At 37.8% G+C, this 25,115-nt stretch overlaps 1 protein-coding gene across 1 annotated transcript in view; it reads left to right on the forward strand.

Annotated features, from left to right (window-relative positions):
* Positions 1-25,115, forward strand: part of LOC101871346 (potassium voltage-gated channel subfamily KQT member 1-like) — a 465,763-nt gene that overhangs the window by 259,248 nt on the left and 181,400 nt on the right. Inside the window, exons 13-15 of the mRNA XM_005148017.3 lie at positions 684-778; positions 1,755-1,795; positions 9,543-9,604. Of these exons, the coding sequence (XP_005148074.2) occupies positions 684-778; positions 1,755-1,795; positions 9,543-9,604 (198 nt within the window). The remainder of the gene's footprint in view (positions 1-683; positions 779-1,754; positions 1,796-9,542; positions 9,605-25,115) is intronic.

A 25,115-nucleotide genomic window follows, 5' to 3' on the forward strand; every position in this document is an offset into this window, starting at 1 on the left:
TTATAGCAAGAAAGTAAAGCTTGGCTGAAGCATCTGGATTCTCATTAGAGTGGGAATAAAGCTGGGCAGATGGCAGGTTTTTAGCTCTCTTGCATTTTTTATCTGTCCTTTTTAATTTATTTGAATTGCACCTTTTTTTTTTCTGACCTCATAGGTAACATTAAAAACAAAGATGCACAAAGACTACATGCAGACTTATGCAAAGCATCTGTCCTCCCAGCAATAATATTTCTGTCACCAGACATCTTTAGTCTTTAAGGTATTTGATTCTGGGTCCAAGTTTTATGAAGTGGGCCTATCTCCGTGGTTCAGTCTTCTGACATTATGATTAACATATGGGTTTGGAATGAGCCAAGAGATATCACACATGATAGTTTTAGATCCATTATATATCTTGGGTCTGTGTTTTTTAAATACACTGTGAAGGTCTAATATTTTGCTCAGTATGAAGTAACATGAAGACATGACTCTAACTGACAGTAATGGGAATCATTTGGCTCCATCTCCACAATAAGTATGCACTCCTACAACGCCTACATATTTTTTATTCATTGCAACAACCATTGTAAAATGGCAAGCACCTAACCTCTGGAAGATAAAAAATAGAATGAAGGCCCGCCTGAAATAAAAATCAAGTTTAAACTATACTTACCCTTCAGTCTCCTGTATGACTTCTTTCACAGCAAGCTCGGAAACCGTATGATGTACGTGATGTGATTGAACAGTACTCACAAGGACACCTCAATATGATGGTTCGGATAAAAGAACTTCAAAGAAGGTAGGCCCTGTCTGCCTCATGAAATATTTGATTTCTCTACTGCCAGCTGGCTTTAGGAGAGATGTGTACTTAATGAACAGTAATTGTCCAAAATTGCAAGCACAACAGGGAGCACAATATCTAGAGGATTTAACTCGGAGTCATTTTAACCCTTTTTATAACCAAGTTTAGAATTATCCTTTATCTCCCTCTCTTTCTCCAAGTGAAATTTAAAGAAATCTAGGTGTGTCCTGTGGGGTTTTTAGTAAGAAGAGAGCTTTTCTGCCCTCTTCTTAGAAAAGGAAAACTTTTCAAATAGGATGTACCCTTCTGTCTCCTGTTTGTGATCCTCCACAATTGACAGAAACCTAGTTTGCTTCTGCTCCCGTCTCTGTCTGGAGCAATTCCCTCCCACGTTCCTCCATACACATGCTTTCTCTGAGTTTGGGGATCACAGCTGAAATATTTTGCCACAAAACTATTCTCTTCTTGTTTCAGCACAAAGTGCTTTTCTTTTTACAAATTAACACTGTGGACTGGGACACGAAGCTGAACTCCTCTGGCCCTTAAATGAAATGAAAAAAGGAAAAAAATCCTATTGAATGGAATCTACTGTGTCAACATATATAGATATTAAATCTGCCTGCATGAGATTCAAGGAATAGTTGCAAATGTTATTAAGAAGCCATACTGTTTGTATAGTCTTTCTTATTAGATTACATATGACACAGGAGAGCTATGTTTTAGTTACAACATGAAAGTCTAAGAAATATTAGTACTCGTGAAAATAACAATAATAATATGGTTTGATGTCGGGAAAAAACTCTGAAGAATTAAACTGCTGACTGCATGTGCAGAAAATCATGGTAATTTCATGGTTTTACTTGCTTTTTTAGGTTTAAAGCTACTGTAAATTCTCATGTAAATTATGCTGCTGTGCTTTCACTAGCAACAAAGTTTAAGTTGCTTGGTAATTGCACTACTGTTTGCTTTCCAGATTGGACCATTCTTTGGGAAAGCCGGGCCTTTTCTTCTCAGGTATGGTGACTGCATTTTATGAATAATTACTAGCTTCATAGCTTTGTGAAAATACCCATAGCTATAGTAATATGGATTTATAATCCAGCCAATTATGCGTGTATACATAATTCTGTTAATAAGCCCTGGAACAACTGTGGAAAGATAAATACCTTGTATTCAGTTGGTAGCAGTGGAGTAAATGGAAGTTAAGAATAAATGTAAAAAATACATATCTGTGCATGATGAGTTGAAAGCATCCTGCTGGAAATTTTCCACAAAAAAAAAAAGTATTTCTTTTTTTTTTGTGCTGTGGTTACATTTTGTTTTGTGAGCAACCTATGGATTTCAGCTTTGGAAAGCTCAAATGAAGTTCAAGGGTATCATTCAGGAAGACCTGGGGTACCTTTGAAAGCTAGATTGATAGAAGTGTTATGAAATTAAAGAACAAAAAATGGAAGATCAGGTACAGATAAACTAACAACAAAAATCCCCTACATGCTACTAGTGGTGAACAGTCTGGAATGTTTGGTGAACAGTGGTGAACAGTCTGTCCGAAAGGCCTGGTCTGCTAATTAATCATTAGCAAATGCCAGCTGTATGTAAGAAAATACTATGATATATCCATTAAAAAATTACTCTGATCCTAGAATCAGGAAGGAGATTTTCAAAACACACCCTGTCTTGTACACGTCTGTGCCCATGACTCAGGTAAAGCCTTATGTGACATGTTGTGCAAAAAATACGATCCTGTGTCTTTAGGAAAGACTAGCTGCAACAAAAATAGGGAAAAAAATACAAGGATAGCTAGGGAAAAGGAGAATCTGTTCTGTTAGTGAGAAACAGAAATATAGCCTCAGATTACTAAGTGAAAAGAAACAAGTTCAAGTCAAAATCTGCCACATGAGTTTTGCCATTCATTATCATTTTGTTATCAGAAAAATCTTGCTTTGATTTACCACTGGTTTCCAGAGGTAAGATAAGTTGATTTATCTTTGTAATTCATGGTGGATAGTCTTACTGTGGAGAGCATCATAGGACTTCAGAGGTATTTGGGAAAGCCTGTACTCTGGAGGACATTATGGCATCCATGTTCGCACAACTATCTTCCCTTGTTGGTCTTTTCTTGCAATATTACTGCAGAATAGAGGCTTCCAGACAGCTGTCTTAAGTGCAAAAGCATGGTCACCCAACTAAGAATGGTGTCTGCCTTCAGAGCATGCCAGCTCTACAAAGTTGTACCTCTTGCAAACACATATGGCTCTGCCCTCAGATGGACTGAATAAATACTGACTGTGAAAGGTAAAATGGTTTTAGGGATGAAAAACCTGGTAAGCTCAGTTATGGGTTTGCAAAACCAAAACCAAAAGTTACTTGATCTAGTAGTTATTTTATCTAAACCCTCCACAAATCCAAAAATAAGATAAGTGGTTCCAGATAAGTGGTCTGCAGAAATAAAGCAAGGGTTACTTTATGATTAGTATAATCCAACGTGCCGATAATCAAGGGATGAACAGCGATGAGTGGTTATAGTATTAGTCCATTTTGGATGGAAACAGACTCTTGCATTGTCCTCCTCTGGAAAGAGTTCTTCCTGAGTTTTCCTCAGAATGGATGGCTTATTCTACATTGAAAATGTATCTTTAATATAATATTTTTCCTGTTCAAAGGCACTGCTAAAAATCTCATTTGTAAACAATCTGGGTGTTTCCTCCAGACTGTGTTATTTTTGTGTTGATGGCAAGCAAAAGAGCAATGACAGTGCAACAGAAATTGAACTGCCAAGGAGAAAAACATGAAAAGAATTTTCCTTTCTAGCTCCTTCTTTTTCCTGTTTTATTATACTCTCATTCAAAGAATCTTAAGGTTTGATTCCAAGCCCGTTGAAATGAATGGGAGTCTTTCCAGTGACCTCAGTGGGTTTTGGATCAGGCTGTTACTGAAACCCTGTTGTCAACTTTGATAATTTTATATGAAGTAATTGCAGTGTGTCTATAGTATTATTACCTTTCAAAAGTGAATGATGTCATAAAAGATCCAGAATCTGAACTCACTGGAAGCAATTACTGTTATTTTTCAAGTTAGTTTCTCAAAGATAAAAAGCACTAAAAGCTGTGTTAAAACAAGATAAGGATACAAGAACAGAATAAAAGCCATGCTGGGTCAGACCAGTCCTGACTCCGACGGAGCCAAAAGCAAGGTGCTTTGGGAAATGTATAAAAAACCGGCATACATAAGCCTCTAACCTTCCTGTAAGCTTTCAGCCATTTGCAGATCAGAGACTTCCTGACATGATTTCTGTGTATTTAGTAGTCCTAATGGTTTGCCCTCAACAAACTTGCCTAGTTTCCCCTGTAAACTTTTCACATCTGCAGTATTTCGTGACAGGCATTTGCATGATTTAAGTTCCATGTACACATGTGAGGATTCCTCTCTTTTTGCTTGTTTTAGTCTTGGCATCTACTAGCTTTCTTTGAAACTCCTAGTATCAGGAGTGTGCAAAAACATTAAGGTAATGAATAAATTTTCCAAATATTTAGATCCCATTTTTATGAGTATACCCAGAAGACTGTGTCTTAGTATCATGAAAAGCCTGCCTCTGTGTTCCAGGTAACGCAATTCTGTAAGATGAAACAACTATTCCTGTAATAGTAAACAAACCCCTTAATAATTGAAAGTGTTTATATAGACTCAAAGCACATGTTAATAAAACTTATTGAACTAACAAAGCAGATACTTAGGTAATGGTACAAATAAGATGAGTGTAATATTTGACCTTCACTACACATGATAGAGTTAATTGCTTTTGAAAGCAATTTTTGAGACTTACTATAGCTTTTCAGGGGCAAAGGTGAAGAATAATGCCAAGGTAAAACAAAAGATCCAGTGTTTAGGTTCAGAAAAGTATGCAAAAGGCTGATGTTTATCTGCAGTTCATCTGAACCCCTTGGGTCTGCATAACACGGGTAAGAATCCTTGGAGAAAAAGGCTTTCTTGAAAAATTTTGACAGTTCCATTGTTTGCTTTTTTATCCATTAAATGCCATCTAAGCTTTCTGATGCTATTTCCTTCCCATCTGTTAAGAAGAAATTGGTGCACAATAGCTTTTAAAGCATAATAAATATCTTCATTTTAATTTTTAATCTTTTAAAGTCAATGCTTGAAGTGAGAGATACCCAGATTTCTGCAGGAACGGATATATTCCACCCCTCCTGGAGACAAAATCCATGGGAACTTGGAAAAAATAAACCCATTTAGGATACTTTTTGTAGCTGCCAGGTGTTCACAATCTTGTCTCTGAAAGTTCTTTGCATTACTGGGGTTGATCTACCTCAGTGCAAAGAGACAGCAGGAATACCACATATATCCTACTTCAAGGGCCTGGAAGCTGCAGCTAATTTACTCTTCATCTAGGTCCTCTGAACAGATTGAATTACATGCTCAATAAAAAGCTAATAAAGAAGCTTGCATTTCATTTTGTATTTGGTATATTAATTATTATACACACAGTATAAGGATAATGTATCTAAATCCTGCCATCAGCACCTTCTGGGGAAAGGCAGAAGTGGGATGTAGTTCATACCAGATTCAGTGTATATGAATATACACTGAATATTTATACATATATTGCTCCTCATGAGCCACATGAGCAAATCATGTCACCTCGGAGGCTAGATAAGTGAAGCAGATAGGCAGATGGACCTTTTATTTAGGGCTGGTTTATTTATTGTGTGTCTTTAATCTGGCAAGTTAGTCACTGCAGCTAGATTTTTGCAATTTGAAAGAGCTAGAAAGTTTTACTTTCAGCATACACTGTTTAACCTTCATCATGGAACAGCTGGCTTTATCACAGAGCTTTCTGTATTGCAGTCTAGCCTTCTAAACTAAAAGAATTTGACAGTTTAGTTTTTACATTTTCTTTAGTCTGTCCAAGGGATACCACAAGGGTCTGACCTATGCCTTATCTCTTTTTAATTTCTTCTACCTATCAGTTGTAAATGGCTCTGGCTGATAAGAAAAGTCATGATGCCTAAGGCAAATCTGTTATTTGCTGGTTTATGGACCCAGGGTTTAAAAAGGCTTGTATTTTCAGAAGCACACCTGGTTTATAAACCTACAAATCTAGATCTTGCCATAAGCTCTTCACAATTTTCCCTACAGAGAGCATTCACAGAACTGGAACAAATACAAATCTAGAAGGTTGTGGTTGCATTGAGTTAGATAAACGAAGGTAGTGGTATCTCTTGCACTGTCCTGCTTTCTGTAGTCACAGTACTGGATTTGCTATAATTTTCTGAGGTTTCAAGATTTAGCAGTCTGGAATCTGCTAAGGGTCACCATGCTCAGATTCATTTTCTTCTTTGAAAAAAACTGTAATGGCTTTCAGATAAATTTTGCATTTTTTGATTTAGTTCCCCTCTAGCTGTATACACCAGAAAAGTAAAAATCAAGGAAGGACTCTTACTCTGGAAAAGCAAAATAGATTCTTTCCAGCTTTTATCATTTTCAGACCACCTGTCTCTAATTCATTCACTGTCCTAATGCTCCACATAAGTATTTTTTCTAACCAAATAAATAAATCTATTTTTTTAAAAAAAGTTTGGTATATTCTGATGAGACGAAGCACGTTAACTGCATGAAAAAAATCGATTATGGCATAGTCACTCATTTGATTTGCTCTCTTACTCATTTCATATGGCAATGGCTGTTTTTTGTAAAAGAAAACAAACCTGAATAATGAGTAATGTGTCATTTATATCATGAGCTTCCATGTGAGGAAAAAATTGGGGATGGCTTTTCTCATTTTCTCAACTGGTGTGGGGAATACTTAGAAATTTTAATTTTTATTTTTGTTTATTTTTCAAGAGGCATCTTTTCTTCACTAGAAAAAGAGATTGGCCATTTTTGTGGAAATATTAGGAAATAAATGCAGTAATTCGTATTGCTTATATATTGGTGTTTTATCTGATTCAAGTCCAAATATATAAAATTATAGTTTTGTATTAAACCAACCACTTGATACAAGTTTGTTTCAGGATGTTTTTTTCTTCTGCACTAGAATTTGTCTTTATGTATTTTCATCTAGTTATAAATAACTGATCCTCCTTTCATGAGGATCATGTATGTTTTCTTTGTATCTATGTCTTTCACATAGATGTTATTGATACAGGGATGCTGATGAGGGACTATTCATTAGGGACTGTAGTGATAGGACAAGGGGTAACAGGTTAAAACTTAAACAGAAGAGGTTTAGATTGGATATAAGGAAGAAATTCTTTACTGTTAGGGTGGTGAGGCACTGGAATGGGTTGCCCAGGAAGGTTGTGAATGCTCTATCCCTGGCAGTGTTCAAGGCCAGGTTGGATGAAACCTTGGGTGATATGGTTTAGTGTGAGTTGTCCCTGCCCATGGTAGGAGGGTTGGGACTAGATGATCTTAAGGTCTTTTCCAACCCTAACTATTATATGATTCTGTGATTCTATGTACATATTTACTGGATTGCGTACCTGGTCTATCTGTTTTATTGCAGATCAACACAAACAACAGACAAAACTCAATACTACAAGAAAATTATTTTGGATTACAAAGCAGAAAATGTCAGACATTTCAGATTTATGCTTAACCATGTAATCTTTTCAACTATGTAAAAGCAAATAATGTAGTGTAGGAAGTCTACAATCATATATCTTGAAAAGACTCAAGAGAGAAAGAATAAACATGAGATAGAAATCAAATGTACTAGAGCAATGTTATTTGAACTTCTGCCCACGCTTCTTACCACAAAGCTCTGCACCTTGTATGCACACCTCATTTACTTTTAAAGATGGTCTTTATTAGAGGAAAAATGCTTGTAAATTAGAGCTGAATGCTGATTTAAATTGAGGTTAATAAGAAATGGGAAAGACCACAGCCTTTTCTTACTTACATACAGCCTACAAACCAGTAAAGGAGTGGATATGACACAGCTACATGTGTGCATATCATTCTTTTCACTTTATCTGATAGGAGTGCCACATGCCACAAAATAGCTTCTTGCTGCTTATCTGCTTCCTATTTTCTTGTTTTCTGTTCCACACCACATTCAAGAAAAACTAAAATAGGAAACCTAATTTAGAAATCCTTAAAGGCATGTTTCTTCTGGTGTATACTTTGAAGATGATAAGTGTCTACAGATTTACTAACTAGAAAGTAGACTCTAAAGTCAATTATTTCATTTTAGGCAGAGATGAATACATAGATAAACTTGAGCCTCAGCCACTTATACTTTAAGAGGTTTCTGTGGTTGGGAACTACTGAATGATGAACGGCACACATGTCTGAGCCAAGCAGTGTCATTTTTTTTTCTGTCCCTACACAGTGTCTTTGAACAACCTTTGAATTTTCTCTCCTTATAGTATTTACTCCTGCAGGTTCTCTGATGCCTGTGCAGAGCTTCCAAGGGTCTCTGACCTGTTTAATGTTGTAGGTGGTCTATAGAGAAGGAAAGCAAAGAGAGTACTCTTGCCAGTGCTGGTTTTCACTGAAGTCTTCTTCTAAGGTTGTGGTGCATACAGTGCAAGTTACCTTGAGATGAACTTAGGTGTAAATATATCATTCAACATGTCCCATTAGCAAACATATACACTGCTAATGGTTATGGTAAAGCAAGTACCATTCAGTGAGAAATGCAAGAACACGAGTTTCCTGCAGAATGAGCACACATACAGGCAGTTCTGATGGATCCTAATGCACTATAAATTCACATTTCAGCCTGCTTTCCAGTAAGCTCTTCATATTGTGCTCCTGCCCTAAGCAAAATGGACATAAATAGCTTTAATAAACAAAGCTGAATCACTCGTAAGAGTGAAATAATTTATGGAACAATCAAGGAGTAATGACTTTAGTCCTCTATTGGAAATGCAGTTTAGGACAGAAGAATGTGTCCAGTTTCTATTGACACAGGCTTCTAAGTTACTTCAGTGCTGGGCAGGTGACTTATCCTTGTGCATATTTTCTTCCTGCTAAGAATATATGTGGTTTTGTGCTTCATTCTTTGTGAAGTAAGTCCCCCAAATTATGTCATTCCTCTGTGATGGGGCACATAAACATAAAGAATAGACTCCAATTTAGACAGGGTTTTTTTTTTCAGTCTTGGCTCCCAGTCTCACCATTTGCAGTGTGTGTGTGAAACAAATTGTATAACTGGCCTGTAATAACCAAGTCTCGTGAAAGCTAAGAGGGAAAATGAGGATGGAGATGTGAGGGCTTTTCTCAGTGTCACTCATTTGCAGTGAGGAGATAGGTCTAACCCTTGAGGTCCTGGATAGTCCTGCCTCCTACATCTACAACCCGTTGAAAACTATTGTTATTTCTTTCTGTATAGAAAGTGTATATTGCTCATGCCAATGATATTCAAAATGTAGGGTATACCTAGGGACCATGCCTATTTTATCTAACTACATGCAGTTAATCGAAATTATTAAACAGGGAATAGAGTTACACCAGGCACTATCTATCTATAGTCCTTCATGTCCACAGGCTACCTCTACCAATGTTCAGGTTGCCCTTTGGACTAACTTAATCTCGTCAGTTAGACAAACTAATTCCCTTCTCTCCAACTAACCTCTTTAACTTCCATACACCATGAAGAAATTCTTTCTTGTTATACTCATTTATACTACCCTACACTTACTGGCTTCTTTTTTGCTTTAAATACCGTAGATATAATTCTTAGTTTGAGTTTATTCTCCATCTAATGAATGTCCTGTTTTTATTCCTCTTTATTTAGAAAAAGGGGTAGACAAAGGATACTATACTGTAGGAGCCAGACTGATCCGGCTGGAGGATAAGGTAAGTGCATGAAAGCCTTTTTTTTTCTTCTGAGTAATGATATCTGATCTACAGAAATGCAAGATAGTATCTTGGCATGATTTACTTTAGAATTACAGGGCACCATAATAAAGAATAATATCCTAATTTTTGTAAGGGAGTTGATGAAGTATCATGTGCATATTGTTCAGTGTTAACCATTTACCTGCCATACAGATTTTGTTCTTGGTTTTAAATGGGACTGCTTTCAAGTTGAAGCCAATCACACATCTTGCATAAGTACTTTGAACTGACAAGGTGTTTGTCACGCAAGAATAAGCAAGTTAAACAGAAAGACATATCAGGAGTCTTTGTAAATAGCAACAGTTGACATTTCAGTTAATAATCTTGAGCTTCTTTAACATTTAACGTTAACAGATTGCATTTTTTTCCCTGTACAGTTATCTTCGTATCTGTTCTGCCCCTCCCCCACTGTCTTCTCTTGTAGAATTTGTTCATCTTTATTATTAGTAAGAGTTACTTAGAGCTATGCCCAAAAGCCAAAGCTCAGTGAGGCTCTATTGTTTTAGACCTATTCCAAGCATCCTCAAGAGCTTTTCCCACTTAAGCAATAACAAAAATACAAGTTTGCTTAAAACTAGGAATCTATTTCTCTAATAGTTTTTTGGTCAGCTCTCTTACCTACCCCAAATTACTGGTGTTCCGAGAACAGTGTGTTTTCGGTGGATGGCAGCAGTGCAGTAGTTTTGATATGTAGTATGTATGATGTAACAGCTAGGACATAAGTTCATTTGAATTTAACATATTCATAACCCATTTGTGTCTTTGTCTTACACAAATTTGTCAGGGAAATTTTCAGTTTTTTCTGGGAAGTGAGGTGGGAAGGAAAGAGGAAGGAAGCTTCATTATTCCTTAGAACTGTGAATCTTGGCAAAAAGCAGAAATTGAAGTTAAACAAATAGAATTCCTTCCTCTCTTGCCTAATATCTAGTGATCATTGCTAGAACAACTTTGGAAGTACATAACACTGCAATGTCAAAGGACAGATTTTCTTTGAGTTTTTGCTATATTGGACAGGATCAGAGAATCAGATTCAGAGATGAAGACAAGTTGCCAGAGTGAACTTCTAAAGTGCATTGGTCCCTTGTGCAGACACACTCATTTGAAGTGAAAATGGCTTTCATTCAGATTACCTTAATTCACTTCAAAAGAGATATATTTCTGTCCAGCATCTGTATGTTCTGTAAATTCACACCATTCTGATTTCTTGAATATGCATATATAGAGAAACTCACAATCCAGATTTGAAAATTTAGGAATGAAAGTACCTGTGATAACAGATAGATTACTTTGTGTAAGAAATACTGCTATATTGTAAATACTTCTGGAAGCAGTTCATGGTCCCCTGACTGCTCCATATTTATGAAGAAGAGAGGTCAGAAAGTTATTAATGTTTCTGGCATTGGTCCAGGTTCAGCAGTGTGCTGTGAAGTTGATAGCTTTATTTCAAAGCCTTAATTAGAATACTGCGGACATATCTTGGTGTAAAAGGAACATTAGAGAAGATGCTGTGTTGCAGTGAATGATCTCTGTTGAAAATATCTGCTTATGCTCCACCTCTCCATCTTAAACCTGCCAGGAAACTGAACTCTAGCTTATTCAGAGAGCTTATTAACTTTCATCAATACCGCCTCAATGTAGATACTTAGAGATGATGAAGCCACATAGTTTCACCTTCTCATGTTAAATGTCTGTTATAAACATATGGAAACCAGTCTGTACCAGAGTTTCACAACAATGTTCTTGGAACAAGAGTCACAAGTTTAAAAAAACCCAATGTACAGTCATCTTTTCATTTAAATGTGATCTAAATACAGTTTGGCTCATGCTCAAACTGCTCGTGTTGTCAACACCTAGCTGCCATTTTGTTTTAAGAATTAAACTGCAGTGCTTTAACTGACCACATGTTGTATGGGAACTGGTGATTTCTATCTCTTTACTTACTGTTCTGGAGAAAACAAATAGGAAGGAATAAAATGTCGAGATATTTTCATAAGATGACTTTATGCAAGACATTCAATCATTGCAGCTTCTTTTTTGTTCTCATACCAAGCTACAAATATAACATAAAATGGTGGAGCCTGATGAAACCCAGGGCATTTATTCTTTCAGCACAAATTAACCTCCTTTTTTGTGTACACGGCTTCATTCTTATATTACTGCTAAGAAAGTTGACACTGCCCAAAAAGGTCAAACATTTGTTGTTGGTTTTTTCAGGGTTTTGATGGTGTGGGTTTGGGAGTTTTTTTGTATTTGCATCTTTTTGGCACATTAGGCTAAAACACATATGTTTACATAGTGAAAACAAAGTTAAGCTTCCCAGATATCTCTATTTTAATAGGACAATAGAAACGACCACATCCTGCTGTCAGACAGCTTCCCCTAAACTATTTTCCCATGTCTCATGGGCTGTCCTGCTTTAATAGTTCACTGTGTAGTAGCTGCTATGTGCCCAAATGTGAAACAATATTGGAGTCAGGAAGGACAAGCTGAGTTTCAACCTCTGAGAAGAATAAATGAAGCAAGGGCATGTCTGACACCAGGCTCCAGCTGGTGGTGAAAAATGATCTCCCCCTTGGAACTAGAAAACCTTTGGGATCAGCCTCTTCCCCCTGGAGAAATTATTTTAACATTCAGTTACCCAGTATAGTCATGGCAGCCTCCCAGCCAAGTGACACATCTGATAAAATGACACGTTTTTGGACAAAAGCCAGTTGGTGTACACTGATTGAAAAGCAATGTGGATCTGAATGTTTCATCTGCTTAAAAATCTATCAATAAGCTATTAGTACACCTCTGTCCCAGACTGATATTTCCCACCAGCATTTTCCAGTTCATTTGCTTTAGTTGTTTCTCCAAAAGGGAATCAATATGTCATTCACCCATTCAGAGCTGTGCATTGCTCAGCATAAAGCCATAATTACTCTTTTTATAAATTGAGAGAGAGAGAAGTGTATATTTCTGATGGTTAAGACGAACCTTGCTCCCTTGAGAGGTTTGTTTCTATTTGATTTAAAATGTGGGTTTTGCTGTGTGGAAGGGCATAGATGCAGATCTCTGAAGTGGTTGCTTAGTGATAGATAAAAGCTCTGAGGCAAAAATGTTTTAAAGATTCAAAGATAACAGCCATTCATCTGGCATGATCAGCTTTGCTTGCAGCCTCTCTTTTGTGACCATCCAGGCTCTGTATGTAAGTTTAAGGTAATGGAAAGAGGTAAGAACAAGCTTGTGTAGGATAAAGCTTCATATGAGTCCAGCATAAAGCAGAGTTGAAATACACTTGTATCTCTTTTGTTTTTAAGCATTGCAAAGCTGAATAAAAAGGGATAAAATACATGGTGGCAATTTCCAGACTGTATGTAAAGCCCTTTCTGGCAACATCAGTGCTGTGTAAAGCTTTATTCCTTTCATTAACATGGCATGCTGCATAGTGTAAGTTTACCCATAACACTTTTCAACCTGTTTTTCCCTGATTAGGGCATAAAAATCTTGTTTTGTTGTGGTCAGCGTAATAACCTAGTGTGGTTCTTTTCATAAAAACACTGAGATGTGTAGAGAAAGAATGGGGCTTCTTTCCCAACACGTGATGTGTGCCATTTGGCCGACCCTTTCTGTAGTTTGATGGCAGGGTTTAATTTTAAATTGCGGTATGTAGCCATTGACAGATTCTTTTGAAACGTATTAAGAGAGAGCTTGGTTCCAAGATGATGTTCTAGAGCTGGCGTTAGTTTCTTTTCAAAATTGTAAGCTAATGCTTCTTTATGATGAAATGAGTATTCTTTCTTTTTCTTTTCAAAATTAGAAACAAAAATCATGGTGTGCTATGTCAAACTGCACGGCAACCAATAAATAAAAACAGGAGAGAAAAGAATCTACAAATGAAAGGTTAGAAGGGACAGCTGTGTTGTCTTTGAAAAAGAAATCTATTAGGTATTTTTATAATTATATGGCAGTCTTCTTTATGTGGTATTTACAGTTATGATTTACGTCCATATTACCATAACTATTTCCATACTTATAGACAACATGTGATAATGCTGAGAGCCAAAAGCAGCCATTTGGTAGCATTTAAAAAATGCAGAAACACTAAGAGAAAACAGGGCAGTAAAGCAGAACCCTTCTGAGCTTTATCCATCTGAGTAATGCGAACCAGAACAAAAGTGTTGTCCAACATAAACAAATGTAGAGGTTGGACTGTGGTGGTAAACTCTCTCTTTACCAATTGAAACACCCATTTTAAAGTTGGGAGCTAAAAAGATGGGCTCAGAGAAGAGCAGTATTGCCCTACCATCTCACTCCTCCTGAGAAACAATAGAGATTGATGTTAGTGAATCTGACTTGTGCAATGATTACATCAGGAGGAATTAAATAGTAAACTATTTATCATGACACTGCCTCTGCAAGCAGCACCATAGTCAGAATTTCCATCATAAACCCCTAATTTGTGGGTGGGGTGATGGGCATAACTGAACTGCATTAAACAAAAAAAAAGGGAAAAGCTGAAAATTGGTGCACAATGAGTCAGTTGCAAGATTTGCATGCTACATTTTTGAGGTTTCAAGAATATGTCTGAAATAAACCCATTTTGTTAACAAAATACATTTTGGCACTAAGGTGTTTGTGGGTTGTTTGCCCCCAGTTCCTTACATATTGAGTCATTCTATACTATAAAGCTTTTCAGAAGGCTTTTCAGAAATGGGCGTTAGGCAGATTTCTTAGCTACTAATACAGGCTGATAGTTCTTAAAAGTAGCTACCTGAGTTGAGTGCCATTCTTTCTTATAAAGAGAAAATGCATTTCATCCTGGCCCTATATGTTTCGCAGACATGCATGAACACTGATGATTTTTGAACCACCTCTTGTCAACACAAATGTGTGTGAGTTACTAATTAATATAGCCAATGTGACTTGAAATTACCTCTTATGAAGAAGGCATGTTTCTTGTACATGTTCTTGGAGTGGACCATGTTTAGTTCAAGGAGACAAGCAGGAGGTTCACCAGGAGAAATGCTAAGAATGTGTATTTGGAATGGGATGCCATTGAGCGCAGCAGAAGCCTGATCTCATTTACCTCAGAGTAGTCCAGCACAAATCCATACCCATGATGTCATTAGAATTTTATTTTTAAGCAGTTGCTTAATTAAAAAAATAAAGTACCTGATGCTTCAAGGCAAATTGTGTTTCTATTTATGCCAGTGGAGTAACTCAATTTACCCAGGTCTAAATTGCAGCAAATTTCTTACATGGCTTTAAACAGGATTCCAGCTCATATCTTCACATTCTGCTCAGAGAGGAGGTAAAAACAGAAATGGGAACTCAGAAAGCTCAGAATTATTCTGAGTAAAATCATGGTTTTCATCTATTATGTCTAAGGGAATCTTTGTGGTATGCTGGGGATTCAAGGTGTTATAAAACTGAAGGTGTGCATGCGTTCTTTAACTGAAACATCAAGACTTCTTTTTTAATCTGAAAACCAAGTAATGCTGATTTAACAGTTTGGATCTTAGCTACACGACTTTTCTACATTGCTAGCTGACCTCTCAGTGAAGAGAGGAGCTTTCATAGCCTGGACTTCTTTTAACTGCCTGGTTTTTTTGCTTCTCAGATAAACCTTGTTTAATATAGTTGAGAGGGAAACTGTAAGTAAGAGCTAACTCTGATAGCCTTTCAAGAAAAGGAAAGAAGAGGTAGATCACATATTCTAAAGCATATCTGAAAGAATCCTGCCTGAATTCTGCTATTATGGTTCTTGTCATGGAGACATATGTGTACTTATCATATGTGTACTTGGTAGCATCCTCCTATTATTAAGGTTGTACATCACCTTCCATTATGGAGTTCTATTTTTGGTTGCTTACATCTCCGTCAAACTTTGGCCACCTGGGCTGAAGTTCTCCAAGGCAGATGTCTGCCTCAGGCTGAGATTTTTTGGAAAATTTATATGTCAGTGTGGGTCATCCTTTCTATATCACAGTAACCTGACCCACTGTGAAGCTTCTCCCAAAAATAAGCGTAAAAATGTTGATGGAAATCACTTGAACTTCTTTTAAATTAGAGCAAGAAATTGGACAGAAATGGAATATTATCTGCCAGTCTTGAGATCCAGAGGCCTAATGCAAAACATAGTGAACTCAGCAGGAGGCTTTAACATGGATCAGGCCCTGATTTTTAATGGGTGAGGGAGCAAAGAGTTTTGCATAGTGAATGTTTGCCAGGATGCAATTCACCACCATAAATCAAACGTTAAATAATTCCAAAGCCCAATAAATGAGTGTGCAGACGGCACTGTCTGCTCCCCAGTGATGCACTGACTGTTGATTAAGATCCAGCTTGAATAGTTTGAACTCCCTTATAGCAGTCTCAAAGATTGCTCTGATGAGGCAGTTGGTGCAATCTGGTTGCTTTTCTGCTCTCTTGGCTGAAACTCTTCTGGTGGAACCAAAGCCACCCAGCAAATGCTGCCCATGACACCTTATAGCATGGTGGAGTCGCGGGAGGTAGGCGCTTATGGACATATGCTGCACAGAAGCCTGAAATCAGTTTGCAGCTTACATTTAATAAGAAACAAGGAGAACTGCTTGCAGAATATGTACTTCTCTACACTAACAGTCCTTGAGGAGAGCACACGAACTGTGAACACCAAGGAAAATAGAAAAAGTGAAACGATTTAGGGCTGCTGGTAAATAACAGAGCCTTTGGGGAAAGGAAATTTTCACAGGCTGTTATGACATTGGATATCTAGACCATATTGATGCACCTTTACTGTTTAATGTGCAGGGAAAAGGTCCTGGAAATAGCAGTGTTTATCACAAAGTCTGTAGCTGGGAGAGCCTTCCATCTCTTCCTGTTCTCCTAAACCTTCCCATCATCACAACTGGTTTTAACCAAAATTAAGAAAGGGGTCATGATCTTAGACATTATGATCTCCTGTCAATTCTAGAGCAAATACGTGCTGGGTAGAGGATAGACACTCTGCTAATCCCCCTCTTCCCAAGAGAAAATTCTGCAGTGTGAGTGTGGAGTGTGGCTCTTCTCAAGTGCCAGTCCAGCTACAAATGTATAGGGAACAAAGCTCTGTTAGTTCTGTTGCTTATGAAGCAAAGAGGCAATTTATTTACTATTTCTGGGTGAAGAAATTAAAAAACAAACAAACAATTTTTTAAGAGTATTTTGGCTATCTTGTAATGTTTTTTTGATAAAAATTCAAATCTTCCCAAAAGAGCTTTTACCTGAGCTTCCAAAGAATAACAGAAATCAGATCAGCTATGACTATTTTGATTTTACTTTTTGTGATTTTTAATATGTTATTCTAAATTAAAATGGTTGGTCATCCTGGTTCCTGACACAAAATGTCTTAATTTAGAGATATGAAAATGGAGTACTTTTATAATTCTTATACCTTGTTCAAATAATAATAAAAAAAGTCTTTAAACATGTATTTTCTTATGAACAGCTTTAAAAAAAATCTAATGCAAATAGATTTTATTTGAACAGTTTTTATGACCTCCAATTGTTGCCAATGTTAAGCAGTTTAACTTGGAAAGCTATATTCAGAAATAGATTTTGTAGTTGTTCTTAGTTGATTATAGCTGGATGCTGCAAGTCCTGCCTTCCTTACAAGCAAGTTGAGGATTTTCCTTTGGAATATTTCTCCATCTGAAAATAGCAGTTTGTTTCCAATGGAACGTTTTTGAACAGGTGTCACATTCTATGGAACTGTATTTTGAATCATATACCAAAAGAAAGTGTTTCCAGTTTTCTACTTCAGAGTGACTTTCTGAAAACCAGAATTGGGGTGAAATACTGTAATTTTTCTGAGCATTTCAGTTGAACCAATTTATTTCTAATTAATTTGTTTAAAATTGTTATTCATTCATTTTGATTCTGATTGAAAGATTTTCCAGCATCCTGAATAACCATGGTTATCTGACCTACCAGACCTACCATATTTTTCAGATCAGTAATTTAAAGGGAGGTTTTAATATTATTTGAATGCTGTGCAATATTGACCTCTTCATTCAAGTAATTACTGCACTAGCAGTTGGATTTATCTTGTTTCATGCAAGAACTGAGTCAGAGCAAACATCTGTTTAGTCATGGAGCTGTTCTGTTGCTGCTGGTGGCCAGTATCAGATGTTAAGGGGTAGACTAGAAGAAAAGATTGAGTCTAAATTGCTATAATTAGTCTCTGGATGTTTGCAATGGATTACGTATAATAAGCAGTATGAAGTATACTGCTGTACGAGGCAGTTTACAGGGTGATACAGCTCTCTAAAAGAAAAAGAAAAAAACCCCAAACCCCTACCAAGATACACTGGAGTACTGTGATGACCTGACCTGAAATATGGGCTGTATACAGGGAAGAAACTTTTCACTCAACAGTAAATTCAAATAAAAGGCTTCATATAAAGCCTTACGAGGTAAGGGAGAGAGAGATGAAATGTAAATAAACAGAGAAACTCTTTTCTCCTTGTATTTACCACCAGGTTGTTCTTTGCAACATGTAGCCTTAAATTTTATGCAGCACAAAAATAGTGAGCAGATCAGTAATACATACTTACTTCTACAAAATAATTACTTTTTCTGCTAAAGTTGATAAATCATATTTTCCTTTCTTAGAAGTTTAGGTTTGATTTCAGTGCTTTTTTCTGGGGTGTTTTAGTGAAACACGTTAGTCAATGTGTCTGTTACACATTGCAGTCTGAGACCAGGAGGAGGAAAGGTGGTGTGGAGTACCTCAGATCTTTTCTGGTCATGTAGGTACAGTGCTTAGTTTATTACAAGGTTGACCTTTGAATGCATTTTTATGTGATGTCAGAATATAATTAAATATTAAAGCACTAAGCAGTTTATATAGGGAATTATTCATGGTCTTGTAATTGAAGAACTGTTTTTTTTCCATTATCAGCAAGTGTTTTTCTGCAGGTTAAAATGGCTTTGTGTGGAACGGTTATGACTGTGAATAGACTGAAAGAAAGGAAGCACATGGAAGTGTTGGCTCAAGCACTGAGCTCTGGCTGCAGAAACCCAGAGTGCTCTGCCAGAGAACCTCAGCTCAAATGCAAACAAAACAGTCTCTCCCTCTATAAAACAATACTTTGCTACTTCAGTTACTATAAAGTGCTGAGATATTATCATACAGGGATGTGTATAAATACCTTATCTAGATGTATATCACAAAGTATCTAGAGGTATTCCTCAAAACTTCAAATGCTGCTTTCTCTAGAATCCAGTGCCTTTCTGTGGACTGAGCAATCCTGAACATCTCTCCTTTAATCTTTCTTTAGATCTAAAATGCCTGTCGCTCCCCATGAAGCAAACTATCTGCTATCACATTAGGCCATAGCCAGGATTTTTCATTCTATGGTGATTGTACCATAAAAATGTCATAGGATCACAGAGTAATTCAGCTTGGAGGGACCTCAGGAAGTTGCAGCACCCCACTGTCTCTGCTGTGGGTCTAGCATATTTCCCTAGTAACATTGTATAGGATGTAGATGAAGAAATAATAACTAAAAATGTACTGGCAGGCTCTGCTGCTGTTGAAGGGGCATCATTAAGTACAAAATTGGCAGGTCTGTGTTTGTTTCTGCAACCTGCACTGCCATTAAAGTGCACATATGTGACATGGCAGTGTCTTTGGCCTCAGTGTTTTCAAAATCTGACTAGAAGTACAGAAAATTGTGCCTTGTTTTGTCTTCTGAAAAACGCTAATAAGAATAGGAGTCTGGAACTGACATAAAAAGGACTTTTCCTCTTCAAGAGGTGACGCATACAACAATGGCATGTAAAGCAGATTCAACAGAATCAACGGTTACAGAAGGTGGCCAAAACAGTGCCATTTAAAATGTGGGCTTAGCACAGGGCCATGCTATAGCTGCCAGGTCAGGTTAAATTTGCAATCAAATCTCCATCTAGATTTGGGATCTGGTTCACACAGCTTCCCTGCTTCTTCAGGAGTAGAGATTGCAGGCTATTAGCTCTGCAACAACACCACAAGTCTCCTACTAGTCTGTGTGTTTCTTAAGGCTTTGGAATCTGGAGATATGCAATAATGTGAGAATTCTTAAAACTGCTTGTTTCTAGCCCTCACTGTGGAGGTGCACATGAAAAGCAGGAACCCTGAAGCCTCAAAACTCCCAAAAGAAACAGGATGAACATAAAATGTATAGTGTGTATTTAAAATGTTAAGCTTTCAAAGGCAGTCTAGTTGTACTGATCAAAAATAGCCCTAGCAGGTTTATATTGCTGCACACTTTCCAGGGGAAGCAGAAAAGCCAAGTAAATGCTCAAAACTAGAGCACCCTGGCCTCTCTGCTACGTAAGTACACTGCCAGCTGCACTGCAGCTAGAAGTTTAACATGAGTTCAGGTATCTCCCAAGCAGTAGGCACTGCCATGATGACATACCCTAGGAGGCAGCAGAAGCCCATGTTCTTTCACAGCAACTCAAAACACATCAGCTGTCTAAATTTCGTGCTCTGCTTTGCCATGAGCTGCCTGCTAATGTTAATTCTGTTGCTGACTTTCAAGGTGCTTAGCAGCTGCAGCCTTTCCATGCTTTGCACAACTTGTCACCGTATGTGTCTGGAGAGTTTCTAAAGGCACAAGCAGCTAGTCGTCTTGCCTGTGAAAGGCTAAACCTATAACAAGACTGAGTGGGTGCTATGCAAAAAGCTTTAACATCTTTGCGCAGAGTTCAATCAGTGTCGGTATTTGCACTCAAACAGAATAAATAGCTGTTTTCTCTGCTCTTACCTCAGAAATCTGTAGGGAGAATGGTTTTTGGTGAGTACCCAGAAACTGAAGCACAGCAGTCTGTTTCCAGCACTGCCACGCATACCTGACATTAGTCTGGGCAAGCGAGTTAGACACCCTTTGTTGAAGGGCAGAAGAGTATACTCACCATAAAGCTAAATTTATGATTACTGTGTAAGCGGGATATCCATCATCAGAAATGAATGGCTAGGAAGGTAAGACCACAGTAATGCCCTGAAGATTTGTGTTTCTGGCCCCACCTTGACTCTGACCTGTTCGTTCACCCTCATCACTAAATTAGTGGGCAACTGCCCTAGGGTAACAGCGTGTGTGCAGTGTGGGAGGAAGGCAATGGTGAGCTGGGGGAGATGGCTGGAAGATGAGGTCTGGGTGGGAACATGAGGTTGGGGAAATGATAGCTTGACAGAGACAGACACAGGTGAAACACAGAGTCACTCTTGCTGGATGTAGAAACTGCAAGCAAATTAGAGCTTCTTAGAGAATTTTGGAGCCTGACCTCCAAATCATACTTCAGGCCAGACTGAGTTTGAGCCTGGTCCTGCAGCTTTGCATGACTCTACCTTAGTCAGCATTTTTTTCTGTGTGTTGTATATGTTAACTGGGTGTGCAGTTGTCTGGATGTGTATACATATATAGCTCTGATTTATATTTTGTATTTTTGCATCTACTTTTCCTTTTTTTTTGCCTATCTTTTACATTTTATGCATTTCACCCTCTATTTTTTAAAGTCTGAAAAGCACTTTCAGCACCCTGTGAATACTGGCTATTATGATTTCTGACTGGAGCTTTTGGTAGGTACTCTCAGCTCTCCTTTTATAGCACATTCTGAACTCCCTATCCAGAGAAAACAAAACAAAACAGTGTTTCTGATGTAGGTAGCAACATTTATTTTCAGCCCCAGCTACAGGGTAACTATTACTGTAGGGATCACCACAAGTGGGTCAGATCCTAGAGTCCCAGTGAAGTTTTACCCTGAGCTGGGATTGAGAAAATAGACTTCTGATCCTGTGGTAAAACATATCTGCTTGGGGGGTAAGATGGTGACAGGAACTATTATAAAGCTAATGCAACTTTAATATGTAGGGAATAGAGTACTTCATATGCGGCTGTGTAATTTCCTCTTTGGCTTGGAAGGCAAAAATGAGCAGCTTGTATTTGGAAGGTTATTTTCAATCTCCAAAATATCTTTTCTGCATTTACTTACCAGGCATGCTTACCATAGCTGGGAATGGCGGGAGTACCAGTTATGTCATTCAGCAGAAAACTCCCTTGTGTGAGTGGAATTTTGTTTCATTTTTCTCTTCATCTCCAAGGCTATACATACAGAGGGAGGTCACAAAACAGAAGTAAGCTGTAGCCAGCAAAGTTCAGCTTTTGAAATAAAAAACTCCTATGTATACTTATTAGAATTTCTTGTTAATGAGGTCATTTATGTCAGGGCAGGAAATGTACAAAATAGCACAGGATAGAAAAATCTAGACACTGTAAAACACGCCAACAAATTTGGCACACGCACTACTCCCTTAATATGCCCCCAATGTAATCTATAGATCCCACAAGTGACCACATTCTGTTTATGTATGTAAAAACTCCTATATATGTAACACTCATAAGAGTAGCAATTTTACTAGTGGGAAAAGATTATTGTGGTCTTTTTATATAGCATATAGGTTTACTTAGAATGAGTCCTTGTAGAAGAATGCAGAACCATGAAAACTTGTTAAAATGTCATGATTATATTAATTTCATATTTAAAGGAATACTTCACTTTAAGTTATGGCTCCAAAATTACACTGCTCATTCATGATTTTTTTAATGTATAATTGGCTGCCTCCAAAAATGTCACAGTAGGAGGAAAAAAAAGTTAATTTTCCTTGGCGTGTGTACTGTTGCTATTCCTGTGTTCATTTGGCTTGGCTCGGGTAATGAAATGCTGCAGTCTGAAATAACTTTTTATATGTTGACATGTGCATTTAACTAGAATAAGCAGGCAGCATGGACCAAGTTGGATTCAGCAAGGAACAAAATATATCTTGTATTGCACCTTTTAATATATTAGCCTACATTTATGATTCTTTTTCATTTCTTCTTTGTAACCTTCACACACCTCCTAGCTGCACACCCAGCCCCAGCACAAAGGTGTGATGGATATTAGGGAGCAAGTTAAGATTAATGGGGGGGAGGAGGGGAGAGTAAGAAGAAAGAAAGGAAACTGAGGGACACAGTTTTATCTCTTGATGATAAGGTTCAAAGGGGATTACTACTGATCTGTTGGAATTTATTTAGCTCCTTTGTTGACTGTCCCTTGGTCTAGACAAGGAGGGACCACTTAAGCTTCACATAAGATGAACTGGATTCTTGATACCTCACCTCATGTTCCTTTCTAGACTGGCCTGGGTGTTGTTTGTTGCTGTGACTGTGCTGAGGCTTTCACTGAGCTTCAGGTACCTGAGACAAGGAGAGGCACAAATTAGATTAGAATTTCCAGTCTGATCTCTAGGTCACTGACCACTGACTTCTGCATTTGACATCAAGCAGCAAGAGAAAGGCCATATTTGTGCACTGCAGGTACAGGTACACTGCTGCATGGGGTCATACTGGGCAGCACTTCCTGCCCCTGTCATATCTGCTCCCCATTTTGTCCCCAGCACATAGCTTGGCATGCAGATCTTGCCTGCCAGAAGGCACCTGCAGATAGCCAGAACTCACCAGAGGCAGCTCTGAAATATGGATGATGCTGATGTTCACAAACATGAGGCTGGTGTCTCTCCATAGCCAATATCCATGAGTACTGGGTGTGGGCAGATGATGGCTGTGCTGCAAAGCCTTCCACCCTGCGGCTGCAGGTACATGGTGCAGAACAGTTTACTGGTTCACTGCACATGTCCTCCACAGCTGAGGCTTTCTTCCAAGCCCAGCTCAGAGGATTATCTCACAGTCTGATTTGTGGTTATGTGACAGCATCTAGACCTTACACAGAGAAAATCCTGAATGCTTCACAGGGGTTTAGCAGAAGTACTTAAAGGCAAGGAGAGAAAAAGGAAGAATCCCAACGAAATTTTGTGGGCAGCCCCATGTTTCTGAATGTCTGTGGTGTCATATTTTGCTTTGGTTTTTCATTTTCACTGGTCATTACTTCTGCAGAGAAAAAAGAGTCTTCTGTACCCACCTCCTCACACTCACAGGGGATTGACAAATAGCTGCAGAAGAGCAAGATACATGTTCAGTGCAAAAAAATGTGTCTGAGAAGCACACATTGAAGATCAGCAGTGGGTAGTTCCATGCTTGTTTTGCAAACTAGGCAAAAGACACCTTATTCGGTTATAAACAGGAAACCTGGGCCAAGTTTGTAGATATTCATGCCCAGGGCCACTCCCTAGAGGAGATAAGGCCCCATGTACTTGTCAAGATGAAAGTCGTGACACACCCGATGACTTGCATGTTGTTGGGACCTGCTCCTATTTACATCTCAGCATGGGCTTTCTATAGTTCAAGTATAGATTCTATAGTTCAATTGAAATAGGGGTCAGTTTAAAAAAAAAATAAAAAGAAAAAGGTCAAAAATTAAACATAAAGAAACTTAAGAACTTACTGTTTAAAGCCTGCAGCAATGAAGTCTGCTGCATCAGTCTAACAGCCTCCTAGGAGTAATGAAGAGTCTGGGGTTTGTGGGCTTTTTGTATCATTGTTTAGTCTTATGACTCTGCAGTATTTTCACAATGGGGTTGGAATAAAGCAAATATGGTATGAGAGGGAAAGAATAGAATCCAGCATCCACTCTACAGGTAGTTTCACATCCAACTTTCTTTAAACATAATCTTTAGATAGATATGATTGAGGACTGCACACACACTAAATGTGGCATTTTAAAAATGTTTTTAAATTTCATGAATGTGCCATTCAAATTATTTTCTTTTTTTTTCCTTATTCAGCCATTTTTCTCTGATTAAGAATGCTAAGCAGAATTTTACTGAATGTGTCTTTGAAAGTTACTGTTCATCTGAAAATTAAGAATCTCAGCCTTCCTGGCTTACGTGTGTGAGATACCTACACCGGCAGCTTGGAATGAACACATTAAGCATTCGCAATAATTGCTAGGCTAGTACTGTGCAATAGCACATGTTTATACTAAGTAATGCAGATTTTATGGGGAGATACTGTAACGCAGAATAGTGCAGTACAGGAAGTGAACTTACGAACTAAATCAAATAAGGAGTATATGAGTAGTTTCAGTGAGTTGATGTTTGGAAATACATGTTCCACATGACACGTGTTGATTTTACAAATTATAGTTTCTGTGTTTAAATCCCAAGGAGATATTTGGTTTTGTGTCACAGTTAGTTCTTTTAACTTCTTTTTCAGTGGGAATAAAGATGAAGGTACAAGCTGTTTTCTGATATCTGCATATTCTTTTGATTTGTCTCTGAGATGCACTGTGTGTGAGTGGGAAAATGAACTTTTGTTGTGCGTATGTTGACTCGGTTATTAAAAAAAATATATAAAATTAAGTTAGACTTCAATGCAAAAAATATTCAAGGAACCTAATCCTGAAATTTTTTATTCTTATTTCCCTCCATGCTCAAAGCTGCCAGGAGGACCTGAGGATGCGATGTCCAGTTTTAGAATTAATCAGATTTTTTGTTTCTCTTTTTTGCTGAGTTTTATCTGACTTGTGGTGGAAGACAACTATCACC

The sequence above is a fragment of the Melopsittacus undulatus genome, chromosome 5 (assembly GCF_012275295.1).
Source record: "Melopsittacus undulatus isolate bMelUnd1 chromosome 5, bMelUnd1.mat.Z, whole genome shotgun sequence".
In the NCBI taxonomy this organism is placed as follows: domain Eukaryota; kingdom Metazoa; phylum Chordata; class Aves; order Psittaciformes; family Psittaculidae; genus Melopsittacus; species Melopsittacus undulatus.